The sequence below is a fragment of the Pagrus pagrus genome, assembly GCF_965226575.1.
Source record: "Pagrus pagrus genome assembly, chromosome: 4".
NCBI lineage: Eukaryota > Metazoa > Chordata > Actinopteri > Spariformes > Sparidae > Pagrus > Pagrus pagrus.
This window is the reverse complement of record NC_140188.1, coordinates 24,430,879-24,448,566: the sequence shown is the minus strand read 5'-3', so window position 1 is coordinate 24,448,566 and position 17,688 is coordinate 24,430,879. Positions and strand designations below refer to the sequence as shown.

Genomic DNA, 17,688 nt, shown 5'->3' with positions numbered 1-17,688 from the left:
GTTAAAATGTACATTTGTAGCTTTAGTAGCAATTAAACCAGAAATATCTATAGTTATTATTATTAATATTATTATTATTAATATTATTGTTGTTATTATTATTATTATTATTTGGTGACAAAGAGTCATACCTGAGTAAAAGTAAAGATATCGTGTTAAAATTATACAAAGGTAACAGTCACTCATATGAATAGTACTTGAGAAAAAGTCTTACAGTATTTCATATTAAATTTACTTAAGTATCAAGTAAATGTGAATTAAACACATATTCACATGTATTTATAGCATGTGTCCACCGATTATGGGCATCGACGATTATTCGATCCGATATCCGGTATTTTTCTGATTGCCATTATCAGTGTTTTTCAAATTTTAATTGCTGATTTGACAAATTTGTTTGAAATCGCAGTACAGTAGCCTACTTGTGTAAATGTACTTAGGTACATTCCCTCACTATTATTATTTTAATATTATTATTATTAGGCCCTATTATTATCATCACCATCATTGTTATTATTATTATTGTTATTAGTAGTATTATTATTATTATCATTATTATTATTAGGCCCTATTATTATCATCATCACCATCATTGTTATTATTATTATTGTTATTATTATTATTATTATTATTATTAGGCCCTATTATTATTAGAGACAAAAACACGAGTATCAAAGGTTTAGCTCTGAATTAAAGTTTACATTGATGTATTTTATTTATTAAATTATTCACATTATCTTTTGCAGTTAGTGTGTATACTTTTATTTATTTCTATTTGTTCTACTTCCACAGTACATCACTACTATAAGATACCTGTAGGGGGCTATGCTATGATACTTTCCCTTTCAGCATTTGTGCGTGATTTGTGCGGGTCTCTTTTTCCACGAAGCATATGTTTTATCTCCTGACAGCGGATTGGCTGAGTGTGCGCACATTTCATTGCAGCTTGTCAACGCATCTCTCCCAGTCACCACCGGATGGGAGGAGAGGAGGAGGATAGATGTGTTAGAGTAGGCAGGAGAGGAAGAGAGAGGGAGGCAAGAGGTGGAGGAGCGGGTGGTTATAAGAAACAAAGGTGTAGCCTAATCTACCGAGACAATCCAAACGAGGGGGGGTTTCTTTCTATTAATGATTTTCACCGGGTTTTGCTGTTTAGTCTGAGCGGGGCGAGCAGGGGATCATTCACTGTTTCTTGACGCGTAAGGCTGCCCCTGTACGCCTTTGGGCATCACCGCCGATAAAAGGATGATAGGCTTGATTATATAGCGTAAATTAACAGCAAACTATCCTTGCAATCCACAGTGTAGAGAGAGGAGGAGGCAAACTATGATCCGAGGATGATTTCTGCAAAGAAAACTCCGGAGAAGAGTCGTTATCCTATCCACTATTTGGTGTGGCACAACAAGCACCGACAGCTGGAGAAAGAGCTGGCAACGAACGAGCAGGTGAGCCAGAGGAGAGCGATCAAACACATCTCTCCTCACAGACACAGGCCCGCGTCTTTATTATTAGCGTTTATATGGGCGTGCAGGTGCCTAGATTTAATAGGTGGTGATATAGATGTCATCCATGGAGCACCTCATTCAGGAACCATAATTGGCAATAGCGCAGTTAATTGTCATCTACAGGGTGGAGGGGGACACTTGTGGACCACATCCTCAGACTTGAATTTGCACTATTTTCTTATTGTCATTCATTCCTGAAAGCACAGAACAGACTTTGTATGTCAAGAATCTGCTGCATTGGGGCTTAAAATATTCATCCTCCCTGTCATTTTATTATGTATGGGAAGTTGTAACTGGAGTTTATTCCTGGAAAAATTCCAAGTGCAAATGACTGTAATCGCTGACCCTGATGGTGTTGCAGTGTTTATGTATGTGTGGTGCTTTATGGATGTGTGTGAGCAGCGATATTGCGTGATCAACTCCAAAACTGTAGGCTCTCTACCTTCCCACCAGCACCTAAATCATTTGTGAGTGGGTGAGACAATGCAGATGAGCATGTGGGCGAACACTTGCCAACCACCACAGTAAATACAGCGATGGAATCATTAAGGTTTTGTGTGTGTGTGTGTGTGTGTGTGTGTGTGTGTGTGTGTGTGTGTGGTTTCCAGAGAAAATGTTCTTCCTAATCAAAAGCATGGAAATTATTTTCACCCACTGGTAAAATTGGAGTACTTCAGCGTATGAGGGACTCGATAATCTGATAAGAACCAACACTATTGTGTGAGGGTGACTGTGCAGGAGCGTGCATGTGTGTGATTTCAGTCTCTTTTTTTGTGCAGATGCACTGAAGGCTTTGCCATTATATAAGAGATGCTCTGCAGGTTAGCAGCTAAACAGATTTTTGAGTGCATGCATCATGCAGCGGTCTCAAGACATCATACTTCCACACACACACGTACGCACACTTGCCCACACACATTTACGCACACTTGCCTACACATGGACGCTCTTACCTTCTTGCGGTTATAAAATCATAACCCTGGAAGCCTTTATTTTACACCAAAATGGTCAGCAAGTGCCCTAAAGGCAGCCATCAGTTGGTTAACCACAATCCATACAGGTACACTAAGAGAGTGAGGTAGTGACATTTACCATTTAACAGACAACCATAATTATTACTTTTGGGAAATAAATGGCATAACTGATCACACCTTACAGGGTGAAGGCTCTGTGAACGGACTAAGATCACTGGTATTTAAGTTAATGTCAGAGGCAACATATTGTATTTCATAGAAAGGATGTACCACGTATGCTCTTAAGACAGAGGAGACAGTGAAAGCTTTTCAAAGTGATGTAGCTTTGCAGGTGTTGAATATTCATTTTTATACCCTGCTGGCTCAACATTAAATTAGAGCAAACAGATGATCACTGGATTTCATTGGTTGTTTGGTTTAGATTTCATTATTATTTTTATAGGTTTAATGCACAAGGATCCATCTTAAGCCAGAAGTTACACTATTAATGTGGCTCGTCTAGTACCACCAACACGTCACAACCTAAAACTGTTCGAATGGTGTGTTTGGACTACCAGTGACAAAGCAACAGGCACTTAGCCGTTTTCATGGGAATTCAGCCACCGCACCTGTCGCTGTGTGATGGGCTACATGGGATTTGTAGCCCAAAGAATATACAATTTTTCGGGCAGATGCCAGTACCGATATCACAAGGTAAAAAGTCCTGATGTCGATATATCGGCCGTTATGCACTCTTTTTTTTTGCAGTGATCCCTTAAATGTGGTTTTCAAACACTTACCACACAATATTTAGTAATAACTGTATAAATGACTCCAAGCACCCAGTCTTTTTCTGCATTGTGTTTTTTAAACCCAAAAGTTTTCATATCAGCCAATACTGACAACATATACTCTGATACTGATATCTGTGATAGGCCAATTTCGCACAATAATATCAGCCAACTGATTTACCGCTCAGAGTTTAGTGTGAACATAACACTTTTGTTGATGCATGATGCCTCTACAACTAGTGACCAAATGGCCAAAAGCCTCAACTGTATTTGAGATTTCCGCAGTGTGGACATCTTTTGTTTTACCAGACACACAGCACATTTTCTGAAACATATCATTCATCTCTTGGCAAACAGTTCTAACGACCACAATTTTTAGGATGCGTAAGGATGTAGCCTAGTATTTCAACTGGATGTTTAGTTCAAATATGGCGCCTGTTTATGAAAGTAGCTCACCCAGCACCTACATTTACTTGGATGGTTTTTGCGTGATGTTGCCCAAGTATAAGTATCCCTTTTTGTGGCACCACCAAGTTCTCTAAGAATGAACCTCCACGGTGAAAAATATTATTAATGTGAAAAGACGCTTTCATAATCAGAGTCCAAGTTTTCTTCACTGTTTAGCTTTATGTGCTTTATGGCAAACTTGTATTTGATAAACTTTTATTAAAAAAAAAATTGGCATAAGAACTTCAACACTGTAGTAGCATTTGTGAACATGTGAACTTTGGAAACATACACATCTTGTTTGACGATTGGTAAAAAATTCACATCAAGTTCTTTAAACTGAAACTCTTTATGTGTTTCATTTACATAGATAGACTCAGCAAATCAGTCCTCAAAACCCCACAAGCATTCATTTTTCAGGAACCTGTGTCACTATAAATATTTTACGATGCAAATGTTATTGCTCCTCTGCTGTGTATTTGAACCCAGGACCTACATATCCTATCTTTGATCTTTTTATAAACTAAGCCAAACAGACTGCCTTGTACTTCTATTTCCTGTATGAGAACAAACACAAATCTGTTGAACATCTCCGGCACCAAAGTGTTCAGAATCAAAAAAGATTTGACGCTGATCCACAGTAAATCTGCATGATTAGTCACCCTCCTGTTGTGCTCGTGTGAGATAAGGACTTATTTTTATTGTAATTCTCAATGTAGTTCTGTAGGGACGTCGATTATCACAAACAGATGTCGATATATTCTGTGCTGTTGTTCACTACATTAGAAAACTCTATAAAACATGAACTCTGTGTGACATGAAATCTATGCAAAATTTAGAAACTACAGTATGCCACACCCAATTCATCTATTTTAATGAATCACCTGGCTTCTCGAATTTATCGAATTTCATAGGTACCATCTTTTCATGGCTTTAAAGCGCCAACAAAATGTAAAAGAGGCAGAAAATACGACACTTTCCATTTTTCACAACAACCATTATTCCTCGCTCTTTTCATGCCAGCTTCAGAGGCACTCTCCCAGACCCTAAACCTCACTTATCAGCTATCTGTGTTGGATGGCACATCAGAGAGGAGACAGGTAGTAAACAACTGCTGAAAAGGAGAGTTTCACTTCTTTCTTCTCTTGTTCCCTCTCATTGTTGACCAACTTCTGTTTAGCCTCATCCATAACGGTTAAACTACCTCTATACCTATTGCTCTTTTGCTTATTGTGTGTGCATTTGTTTGTGTGGGTGTATGCACATGGAGTAATACATCTTGATTTGTATGTGTTTTATAACCCAGAGCTTTTTTGCATAGTCAACCATTTTAATGCCCTACATGAATTTATATCAGCAGCTAAACTAAAACCTTATTCCAAAAAAGATAGGACGCTGTGCGAAACATAAATAAAACAGGATGTGATAATTTGATATTCTTTTCTCGCATATACTGAGTTGTAAACAGTACAAAGATAATATATATGCAATTTAAAAACTTGTTAAACTTGCTTATTCTGAATTTGTTGGCAGCAACATGTTTTAAAGGTGAAATTTTTAAGAGCTGGCCACCTGTCAAATTCATTCTCCAAAAACATAGTGGGCAGCATATCACCAGAGTAACTGCTAACTGCTGCTAACTGTAACTGCCATTAGCGAGTAAGTTCAATTAACCATGCAGCTAGCAGTCATATTAGCTGACTCATTTCACGGACTGGGAGCTTGGCACCCTGGGGGAGATTTGGTGTTGTTTATTGTCAGCCTATCACCTTTTGAGGTACAAAATGGTAAGAGACTAGCTGATTAGCATGCTAACTTCAATAGATATCTCTGTAACACAAAACAAGTCTTTGACATAATGTCAAAACTGTCATTTCTTCACATTCTGTCGATAATTTTAGGTAATTTTAAAATGTTTCTTAAACTAAACTAAAATTCTTACATATTGCACTTTTAAACAAGTTGGGACAGGTGCAACAAAAGACTGTGAAACACCTGTTTGGAACATCCCACAGGTAAACAGGTTCATTGGTAACAGGTGATAGTATCATGCTTGGTTATGAAAGTAGCATCCACAAAAGGCTCTGTTATCGATGGCAAGGATGGGGCAAGGTTCACCACTTTGTGAAACGCATGATTGTATTAATGATATTACAACCAGAGCTAAGGACCACTTCACCAAACCATTGACGGTTCATTCCATTTTTATTTAAGTTTCATGCAGCGTGCCAACATTATTGAAATTGGGGTTGTAATGAAATTAGGTCACATTTGACATCCTTTTTATGACATGCTTTAAATGTTAAACTGAGCTCCTTAACTAGGACAACACACACACACGCCATCATGCTCATGAAACACACATGCATACACATGTGTGATGATGATGACAAGTGTCAAGAAGTATTCAGAGTAACTGTGGGACTCCCATGGCTCTGGTCTGTTTAACACATTTTGACAGCAAAGGGATTTTCGTATAGCTGCAGGCAAGTGATGGAAGGTAAATGCTGCAGGAATAATGAACAATGTTAGCTTTGATTAAAATGTAAAATGTTAATTTCACTGCAGCCTCTAAAATGTCCACGCTAGTAAATCAGGACTCCAATATTACTTTGCCAAGTATGTCCAAGCTCTAGTTGGCCTGCTTGCTGTGAATAACCAGGACAGAATTAAAACATAAAAATCAAGGCCACCAACCTACATTTCCCACTGACCTACTGTCACAATACACAGCTAGGTCAACAAAATCAGAGAAAAACATGGAGGAGCAGGCCAGAGACGACTGAAAACAGTTTTGGAGTGAGGCAAACCAAAGTTTTATTGACCATATTCTGTTTGCATCGCGTGTGTACATTTGACTTGGAGCCATCAAGCTGCAAATGTTTGAAACAGGGATTATGTCCTGTTTGTTATCAACAGTGTAAGTGGGAGTTTTGTAGTAGCAGTTGAAACATTACGTTTTTTTAACAATGGATATTATTCAGTTATTTTCTGCTCATACTGTTCATACAGTCCTTGATTGTCTTGTGCTGTTTATTATAACTATGCGGGTGTTGATAGATATGATAGCTTATAGACAGATCCTACATGTACTTGACATAAGCACATATACACTTACAGATAATGAGGTGATCCACTTTTAGAGAGAGGTTTACATTGTGAGCATTAGTTATGACAGAAAAAGACGAAAAGGCATAGAAGCACAGAAGAAGAATATTAGAAAGGCATATGCATGATCCCTGTTGCAACAATTTATTATTACAATACCGTGCATTGTGATAGTTCCTGTGATATCACAAGATAGGCATTAAGATATCACATTATGGCCGAATTACAAAGGCAGCACTGTGTAGATATTGCATGATAATGGCTGGTCTCTGATGAATTCAGTTCCAGCTCAGTTGTGGAAGAACAGTATAATATCATTGACCTCTGCGTAACGCCACAGTAGAATAAAGGTAATCTACAGCCGTCTCCATATCGGGGCTTTTTAAAGCCTGCCCAGCCTCTGGTGAAATGATGAGACTCATTTCATTTCACCATGAGCATGCATCAAATATCCGGCACTGTGTCTGATCACACTCTTATTTCCTCTCCAGCACAACAACTTAATGAATGGCTGGTTGATGCATGGCTGTGTTGAAAGTTTTGGAAAAAAAATGGCAGTTTTCCAACACTTGTGGTATGAGACTGTAAAGGTATACGTAGAGACTTCAATGTTTGCCCAGCAGCATATAGCAGACAGTATGTGTGAGTGAGTGAGTAAGTGAGTGAGTGAGGGGAGTAGAAATGCTGCCACAGCAGGCTACAGTGGAATAATTGGTACATCGGATATCAATGTTACGACGCAAAGCCAGAGAGAGGAAACTGAACATAGTAACAGCAGGAGTGGTTGCATAAAAGCCAGAGACACGGCTGACCACATAGATAAGTACACAGGGAAAGAAAGAGATCGGAGGAGTAAAATCTGAAGAATATCAAGTAGTAGTGGATAAAAGGGGGGATGAGAGATACGTTTTTACATGTTTTCACCAGATTCATAAAACGAGGCTTGTGATAAAGTAAAGACCTGGCAGCCTGGAAGGTAAAGAGAGGGAAAATAGTGAAGAAAAAGGTGGCAACCCTGATAGACTGAACCAAGGAGAAGAGGCACAAACAAGGGAGTGAAGACAGAGAGTGGAGACGAGGAGGTGGAGAGGAAATAATGACAGACTTGGACCATGAACAGAGTCTGTCTGGTTGCACACAGACGTAAAAGCACAGTGTGATTGAAGAAGAACAGGGCCATGAAGAGGGTGATGGTCATTCTCAAGGCAAATGCAGGAAATGACATGAAGATCTCTGCTCTTTTTCACCGCTGCTGTTTCCTGTCGTCCGTGTGTCTCTGTGTCTGACCCCAGCTCTCTCTTTCTCAGAGTGTAGTTTGATAATGATGCCCTCGGCAAGGTGCTAATGTTAAATCAGCATTATAAAGTCTGATGCTCGGCTGCTGGCATGAGGGAACAGAGGCATAAATTAAGGCTCATGGGTTCAGTGCGTTCACTCTAGGCCGGAATCTTTTCGCTAGCCATCTGGTATCTGCTTCCACCTGTCTACTACAAGCGTTACCACTTCTCTTCTCAGCCGGCCTCTCCCGGTTTCCTTAAATCACATCCACCCACTGTATAAAGTTTTCCTTATCCTCTTCCCCTGGTGACTTCCGTCCCTCTTTACCTCCAACCAGCCATCTATCAACCCTGCCCTCACCCCTCTTAATTTCCTCAGTGTAATAAAACCCAAGTCCTAATTGCAGCACAGCAAAGCCACAAAGAGATGCTGTGAGGGCTGGGTTGGGATTGGATTAAGTTAAGTTGCTGAAAGCTTTTAACATAGAGAAAGAGAGAAAGGCACACACATTGGCAGGAACATGTAAAAGGAACGGGAGATTGGTGATGAAATATAGGAAAGATGGGGAGAAGGACACACATTGCTCTTCCTTGGACATTAGGTATGCCTATTGATGTCCTAGGAAGGAATAGCCATGGTTTTGATTTAATGTTTGGGGTCACTGAGTCCTTTCCACCAGATCTTGTTTCAAGTAGGGATGATATACCTCTGGTATTTCTCTTTGATCCCTGTGTTACTGATCCTGTGAAAACCACCACCTCCAGAATAGGCAAAACATACCCACATCTAAATATTTCAACCACCATGATTGTCTAAAGGTTCGATCCATTATATTAATCTTTCATGTGGTTTTGTTGGCCAGCCAGAATCTAGTAAGAGGTCATCATCCTCTTGGCTGTGCTCAGCATCGGCGCAAATATCCTGACCTCAACTGGGAACATTGTCAAAAGCAGCTCCTGAAGCCCAAAGGCAATGTTCAGGGTAATGTAATGCAAAAGTAAAGTGTTACAGTAATAATTTACTTTAAGCAGTAACAGAGTAGAATGTGTTTCTAATAACAGTAATATATGCAATTATATGTGCATTAATGTGTGACCATCCAAAATTAAGTGTTAATTGATGTTTTTTTAAAAGGTATTCATCCACACGGTGCTACTTCTGCCCGTGCACCAAAAGAGAAAATATCCCACAAAGAAGAATTGTGCAGAGGCTGCAGAGTCAGATTGTACGTTTTCGAAATGGGAATATTCCCATTACTTTGAATTTATCAGAGAATAGGATTGAAAGTGAGAAATAGCACTGTTCCCATACCTGTTTCCAAGGCTATTAATATATTTAAAAAGGTCTAGACTATATCAGTGTTCTCTATCATCATCACACTATTGTTATATAAGTGGCCGATTTTAAAACATAGCTGTATGAATGCATGAATGGGCCAGATCTGCACTTTGAAGGAAAGCCTTCACCAGACTATATAATATAAGCCACCATGGAATTGGTAATAATCCCGTGGTGGCTTCTATGCTTTGATTATCCACTATATGAAACAATATCGCTCTCTTCCATTTCATAACGCCTAGTCGTGAGAGTAATGCAAAAGAAGTGTAACCAGTAACACATTACTCTACACAGACAGTAGCCTAATATTGTAATAACTAACTTCTTACTTTTAACATTTTGGAAGTGACTTGCCCGCCCGACATTGTGCTGAGGGCAGTCCTGGGAGAGTCTGGAAGGTCTGATCTCATTGCTCTGATACAAGTTAATGTGAAAGTAAGATCCCAGTCACGTTCAATAGTTACATGATAGCACGGCACCAATGATGAACTATCCTAAAATATCCACTGGATGTTTTACAGCTGTTGTATATTATTTATGAACACAGGGGAACTCCAACGGTTGTCTGATAGGGTTGATTGTCCAGACTTTCAGAAAAGGATGCCTGTTGTTGAGTCAGATTTAATTATCAGGAAATGAGACTGCTATAAGCCACTCTGTAAACAGTGTATGCAGGACACTGAAAATGATACTGGAGGGTTGGAAAGCCTGAAGCAGAAATTATACTTTGAGTCCAGCTGGGCCCCTGTGAGTAAAATTTCGTCATCAGAGAGTGTACTTGTATAGGCTCTGTGCAGACACAATTCGTTGTGACTGCTCAGACACTACAAGAGAATCAACTGCGCATGTGCTGCAAAAACCAAAAGAGATGCTGAATTTGAAGGAAGGCTGTGTGAAGACGTCTGTTGCTACCAGCATTTCTACAGTTCGGCTCTTTTTCTTCTTGCAAGGATTTCGCCATTTTTGATTTGACTCGTAGAGGGCGCATGTGAGGAATACGTCTTCCTGTAGATGCTGACCTACTGTGCACGGGTGTGACATGTCCTCCAACCGTACTCCAGAAAGAAGTATGAACAGAACCATTTCGTGTCAGTGGTGTCTTCAGCTGACCATGTACAGTACGTGTCCGTTTGGAAGTCCAGGCCAGGATTCCCAAGACACAATGCAGTATTTTAGCCCAGAGACTGTGGGTCAAGTTTACATCTTCATAGATTGTCAAAAAGCATGAATGCAAAAAAGCATGTCGCTGTGTCTAAGGGGTTGTTCTTCCAAATCTGAGGCCATGCTTCTCTCTTGGAGAGAAGGTTTGCTTGTCCTGTTAAGGTGGGAGGGTCACCAGCTGTCCTGGGTGGAAGAGTTCAAGTAACATCTTAGAGCAGCTGTTTGCATCAGCAAGTATGCTATTCTGCACCATGGTGAGGGAGTTGAGCCTGAAGGTGAGGCTTGTGATTAACCAGTCAGTTCTCATTGCAGTCCACACCTGTGATCATTGGCCCACCTACTCTCTTAGAACAGATATGTAGCTGTGTAATTTTGGAAGACCTCTGAACCTCAAATGTGAGGACACTGAGGTAAGGTGGTTTGGGTATTTGGTGTGAATACCTGTCATGTGCACTGCAATGGAGACAATCTGGGCAAGACCCTCAGGAAAACATCTTGGGATCTCATAGTCAGTTGCCTGGAGAAAAATGCAAACGTCTGCCGCGTTCGCGCCATCACAACCCTGAACAGCACCAGTGGCTAGCAAATGGATGAATGGACGGATGCATGTCTTATTTTAAAGATCTTAAAGGACTAAAAAGGGGTAAAGAAGGGATTTTGAAGCTGTTTGTTTTCCAATACAGCTACAGTTTCCTTCAGTTTCCTTTTACTTATGTAATGACAGGATGTAGACTATTTGTAAGTCTGTCATGGGCACCCATTTCCCCCTATTACACTTTCTGCTTGTACTGTTTTCAAAATCCCCATCACTATGTGAAACAACAACAACAACCTCCAAACTAGCAAGGCAAGTTACACTGATATAACCTGGTCACCACCGACATGAACGTCTTTTGCAGGGATTTAGTAATTTTAAGGCCAGGACTCGCTTCACCACACACAAATCAAGTTTTCCCTCACACTATTTTGAAGAGCCACCATTGCTGCATCCTGGGTTTAGCACTGCCTAAGACGACTGTGATCGGTTTGAAGACATACGAGCAAGCCAGAGCGATATCCCCATATACCAGAATGAGGATTGGTGCTGCCAGACCTTTCTACAGCACTGACAGAGTGCTGTGGAGATAGGTCTGGCTATGTGAGACCACCTTTCAATAACTTGAATTGGCATTCTGTGGTTTAAATGACCTCCTGTCTCATATTAGATATTGTTATATCCGTTATGTCCATACAATTGTGCAAAAGTGATTTGTTTGACAACTTATAACACATTCTGGCAATAGACTCCAGTGTACAAGTTTAAGCAAGTCTGTGTATTTTCAAATGTGATGTAGAAAATCAACCTGAAAACAATACACTGACTTTCTGAATGTATTGGTTGGGTCTGCTGCCTTACGCCTTGGTTCAAGGAGAAATACTAACTATATTGTTACAACCCATTTTAGCAGTTTGAGGCACTTGAACTTGTCCAGTTGACGAGAACCGTTGAATAAATAAATGTAGACAAACACATTTCAAGCCTAAAATATATTCCTTTCATTTGACCAGCACCTTTTCTGCCAGTGAAAAGCTAAATGTCCCGGAGAAAATGACACTCTGATTTCATTATCAGCCCAGGCTAAGTGCAAACATCTCTTGCCAGACCACTGGGTTTACCTGAAATTGCTACATAATTCACGTACACACACACAAACACAAGAAAGAAAGTGACAGCTGTGGTGTTTCACTCCAACAGGCCACAGCGGCTACATTATGTGATTATGCTCTTTTATAGCGTATGCACTGTCTGCCTCATTCCAACAAAAGATTTGCTCGCTCCATCTGTGAGTGTGCCTGCATCTTCGTGAGTGCGAGGAATGAGAATAAGTCCTCTCTCTTTCTGTCGGCCCTCATGTGTGTCTTTGCCCGCGTTTTGGCGAGCTCTGTTAGCTCACCGCAACAAACAGGTGTCAGCACCTAGATAAACATCTGAGAAACTCTCTCTTTACTCCGGTCGTCGTTCTGACAGGTCCATCAGCATCCCACCCGTTTGTGCTTTCTCTGTCTCTGTCTGCTTATCTGTCTGTCGATATTGGGGATGACAGTAAACAGAACGAAGTGCAGTGAAACAGAAACATTACGTATGCTAGAATGTAGGTCAGCATTTTCTCTTGGTGTTTTGGTACATTTTGTCTTATTTCGACGGCTCGATCTCACAGCGCTTTTATGCACCTGCGGAAGTGCCTCGGCTTTGTTAAGATGAGTGTGAGATGTCGGTGTTGTTGTTCTTCCGTGGGATTATCGTCACCGATTGTTCTGCTCACTCTATCATCCGTGACGCAGGTTTTGTGCTTGCCTTTTATTTCTGAAGCAGTGTCACATTGAAAATGGATCAGGGTTTCATGGTGGTGTAGCGTTTGTCAAAGTCTCGCCTGCATGTAGAATCACAGAAGCGAGAAGGGAGGCAGGGGGGAGAAAAAGTTATTTTTACTCTCCTCCCTCCCATTGCCACCCTCCGCTCCTGTGCGCCCCATGCACAAACATTTTGGGAAAGCTGCTCTCTGTGTGTGTGTGTGTGTGTGTGTGTGTGTGTGTGTGTGTGTGTGTGTGTGTGTGTATGCACAATTTTGTGTGTGTGTGTGTGTGTGTGTGTGGTGTTTGTATGAAAGATTGATGTTGGCCTAAGTACCTGCCAAGCTGCATCAGGCCAGGCACACACTGAGGGAGGGAGAGAGGGGGAGAGAAAGAGGGAGGGAGGGGGAGTGAGAGAAGGAGCAGATGCCACAGATAGAGATGCCTATCAATAATGCAACCTCCACTGAGCTCACTATGGAGGGAGGGCAAGATGGGAAGGAACGAAAGAAACCGAGGGAGGGAGAGGATAACTCGAAAACAGTTTGATTGTAAGACATAGATGTGGGTTCAGAGGAGCCAGAGAAGGGAAAGGGGAAGGAGACAAAGAGACATAATAAAGAGTGAATTGTGCAGAGGAATAGATTGTGACGCCACAACGAAAAGCTAAAAACAGCAAAGGCAGAGATATGGATATGTGAGAGAAAGTTTTTTAAAAAGTTTTAGAGAAAAAGAGGAAGAAATAATGGAGAAACAAGGATGGAAATAGATGAATGGAGGCAAGAAAGCCATCAAGTCAAAGTTAAATGCAACACATGCAGAGTTGAAAAGAAATTCTGCCATCTCATTTTAAATGCAAAGTTTTCTTCTTATAACGTCATGATGAGAGCGATTTATCCTTATAATGAAACAGTTTGACATGATGATGATGGGGAGACTTTATCCATTTTTATAAGGCGAACAGAACCTCAGAAACTACGCTGAAGGAAAATGCAACATTATGACACATTCCTCGAAAAGCAAAAGGTAAGAATAGCTCTAAAGAGAAGCTGATTCATTCATTCAGATGTTCACCTTGAGACATTTTCTGCAGTAGCAGCAGTAACACAGCTTTTCTCTTTATAATTGATTACTCTTTCTGATATGGATTATGGATATTCATTTTTGGAAATACACTATACAGTCTTTTGAAGAGAAAAGTATGAAGATGGATAACGACTCTGGCAGGCTCATGCTGATGAAAAGACTCCAATAAGTCACTGCACTCTGCCAAGAAATAAACTGGCTCTTAACTACCTGTAAAACCACAAAATGCCTGATTGATTTTTTGTATGGATAAACAAACAAGATATAACATATTAATAAGTGAGATTTAGAGGTGCTGGTAGGCATATTTTGTTGTTGTTGTTGTGGCAGATTCCGCGTTTCCAGTATTTCTGCTAGCTAAACTAACTGTCTGCAGGTCCATACTTGTTGTACAGACAACTGAGTGATATCAATCTTCTTATCTATCTCTCAACAAGAACTTGTCAGGGAATAAGTGAATTCTTTTGTACTTGACAAGGCAGTTCGAAATGGATTTTTCAAGCTAAGCGTCGAAAAACTGTCCAAGATCGGACATGCAGTGTAGTTGTATCTGCTTAGGAGAAATATTAGATTGATTTGTTGTTATTGCTTTCTTGTTTTAATGAGAAAACATATAATGTAATGCGTTTTTCATTTGAACAAAAAAGAGTTTTCTTATGATGGGGAAAAGAGTTTTTGTTTTTCCCATAATATGCCTCACTGACGATATTTTAACCTGCCACAAAAGGAAAAAGCTTAAATAACGAGACTGATGAAGGCTGAATTCCATTTAGCTGATTCAGTCCTGGTGCATGCCGGCCAACTGCTCTCTGATGGCTTATTGGGAAACTTCAACAGAACGGCGTCATCATTAATGTTGAAAGTAACAACTGTGCTTTACCTACTATTTTAAAATGGCTGCAATGAAAAAGGCCCGTGAGATACACTGATGTGACTTGATTTACTCTCTGTGTAGTTAACTTTAGCAGCACTATCTATTATCTATCTGTTATCAGTCTTTGGCACATGCAGGCGAGGGCTGGGAAATATATTGATATTGTAAAGTTACCATGATACGAGCCCAAATATACAATTCCTCTCAGATTTTAGATATCTTTATGTCCTGAGTGTTGTCTAGCCTCAGAATTTGTGATATTATTTTAAGGCCATATCTCGCTTAAGTCAATTAACCTGTCTTCGACTTAACTCATGAAACCACAGACCAGGCAATTACTGTAGAAATAAACCAACAAAACAAAACTTCATCTCGCCAGAAATACTCTCTCTATGTGTTTCGTATGCCCCGCCCTTCATCACAGGCTTAACGTGCCGCTATAGTGATCTCATTGTCAAGTGAAGAGTGGGTGCTAAGAGACAAGCAGGGATGACATAATGTCCCCACTGTAACTACCACAGCACACAGGTCAAACAAGGCCGTGTGTGTGTGTGTGTGTGTGTGTGTGTGTGTGTGTGTGTGTGTGTGTGAGAGAGAGATAGAGAGAGAGAGAGGGAGCATACATGGTCCGTTAGTTGTAAACAAATATTTCCTCCAGAGAGTTCCTATGTTGTTAATGGGGGAGGGGAATTATTTAGTTTTGAGTGTGTGTGTGTGTGTGTGTGTGTGTGTGTGTGTGTGTGTGTGTGTGTGTGTGTGTGTGTGTGTGTGTGTGTGTGTGTGGTTTTTCCATCTGATCATTGTTCACATGTGAATAAGTAAGTATGTCAGTATGTCTGCAGGTCAGTGTGTAGTGTTGGGAGGACATTATCTCTGAGTGCTGCTCCTGTTTATGTGCCTAATGAAGAATTTAACATGTTTGTCACCACTGCTCCTCTTCTTTTTCCCATCAATACTACTGTCTGCCTTGAATTACATAAAAAATACGGCCGTGTGTGTGTGTGCTTCAAACTCCGACCACCATCTGTCACCATATTCAGTTTTTGTCTGTAACAGCTCCTTTTGATGCAAATTGAACCAAATGAGCTGCAGCGCATCACTTCAGTCTGACTGTTTTCTGATTGGGCTCCAAGGTGTCATCACAACAAATTTCTCACACACTGACTCGTGCTGATTAGGAAATTTGACAAGGGGTAGGTGTTGCACTGCAGTGTTGGTAGCGATAATCAAGAAGAGGATGAAAAGGATGGCGAGGTTGCCAGGTCAGTGGAGACCATGATCCAGATTGCAGGTGCTCGGTCCATCTCAAACTCCAGGGACTGTCTGTGAAAGTGTTGAGAATATGAATGATGCTCTCAGTCAAGACCTTCTAACTTTATATAAGGTCAAAAAAATAGGGATGAGGCCTCGTCAAACTGACGTGTACTCGATAACATTACAGACTTTAATTTAATGCTAGAGTGGCTTGCAATGACCACCATAAATAAATAATATGCGTGCCTAGTAATGCATCACAAAGAGGCGCTGGAGAAAAAAACATAAGCCAAGATGACAGGTGAAATATACTTTTCTCGCTTTTTTTTAAATATTTCACCATGACAGGAGCTACATCAGGTGTAGTTGAGAAGGAGAAGCAGCTACAGACTCCACACGTCAGTGGGTTCTTCTGTTGTTTCCCTGTCGTCCTGTGTTATACACGTACAGACTGTTTTCTGGCAGCATCCTGCACTCTCCGCGACCTGTCTCCTTCTACATCCTCCCTTGCTTCTGTAATCACCCCGCTGCTATCCTCTCTTGACTTCCCCTCCCTCTCTCTCTGTCTCCGTCCACCTGGCCACATGTTTCTGTTTATCCTCGCCCCTCGTTAGCATCCCTCTGCGCCTCCTCTCCAGCTCCCCGTTGTGTGTCTTTTTCTTTTTTTTGTCGCTGCATTTAAGCCGCTCACCCTCAGCCGTTGTATCTGTTGTAATTGAAATCGAGCACAGCTGTAAAATAAGCTTAAACTGATAATCACCAACATTACACGCAGCCACTTAAAGGGGGGAGCAGTGGATGAAAGGACAGCTGCGAGACAGTACAAGTGCCATAAAAAGACAGAAATAAAAGTAGAGCCAAGTTTCTGTTTTCTTTTTATCTCCCATTCTCTTTCTCTCATCTTTTTTTTTCTCTTTGTTCCAGACTCTCGTTTCTCTCCCTTTCATGTGCTTACAACAATATGTGAAGGGTTTCATTCCAAAATACCATTTCCATTTGGAGGGAAAATGTATTCCAAGACTGTTTATAACCACTCCGTCGCTGGTTCTGCTGGCACAGTCTTTTTCTCTCATGTTGTTTCAGTGATGGACACCCTGCAGTGGACTTCTCTTCCTGTGACACTGACAGCACTTCATATTTGTGCTGCCTAAGCGCGTGTTGTCCGTCCACACTGTTAGTGTTAAACGTGCACACACCGGTCACACACGGCAGTGGCCATATTTGCATGTTACACTCTGACTCGTAATCCAGCGCACATAAACAGAGCTGACTGCTCTCTTTCTTCTCCTGTGTTGCTATGACGCTCCCCCTCTCTGTTCCCTGGGCTCCGCGGCTCCTGAGGGACTCCCACATGTTGTTGTCCCCTCCAGCTCCTAACTCTCTTTCTCCTTCTGTTCCCTTTCCTCACTCCTCCCCGTTTCTTTGTTTGCCACTTGCAACAGCAGTATGTCGTTCTTTTCTCTTTCTCCATCTTCGCCCGTCTTACATGTTACAGTTGCTGACAGGCAGTTTCTTTCAATAGAAATCTCTCAAGCCACATTATTTATGTCTCTCTCTTTGTG

At 40.9% G+C, this 17,688-nt stretch overlaps 1 protein-coding gene across 1 annotated transcript in view; it reads left to right on the top strand.

The window, feature by feature from the left end:
- The first annotated feature begins 997 nt into the window (after positions 1 to 997).
- The window catches only part of ankrd13b (ankyrin repeat domain 13B), a 47,504-nt gene continuing 30,813 nt past the window's right edge, over positions 998 to 17,688 (top strand). Inside the window, exon 1 of the mRNA XM_084351675.1 lies at positions 998 to 1,445. Within this exon, the coding sequence (XP_084207801.1) occupies positions 1,338 to 1,445 (108 nt within the window). The 5' untranslated portion in view covers positions 998 to 1,337. The remainder of the gene's footprint in view (positions 1,446 to 17,688) is intronic.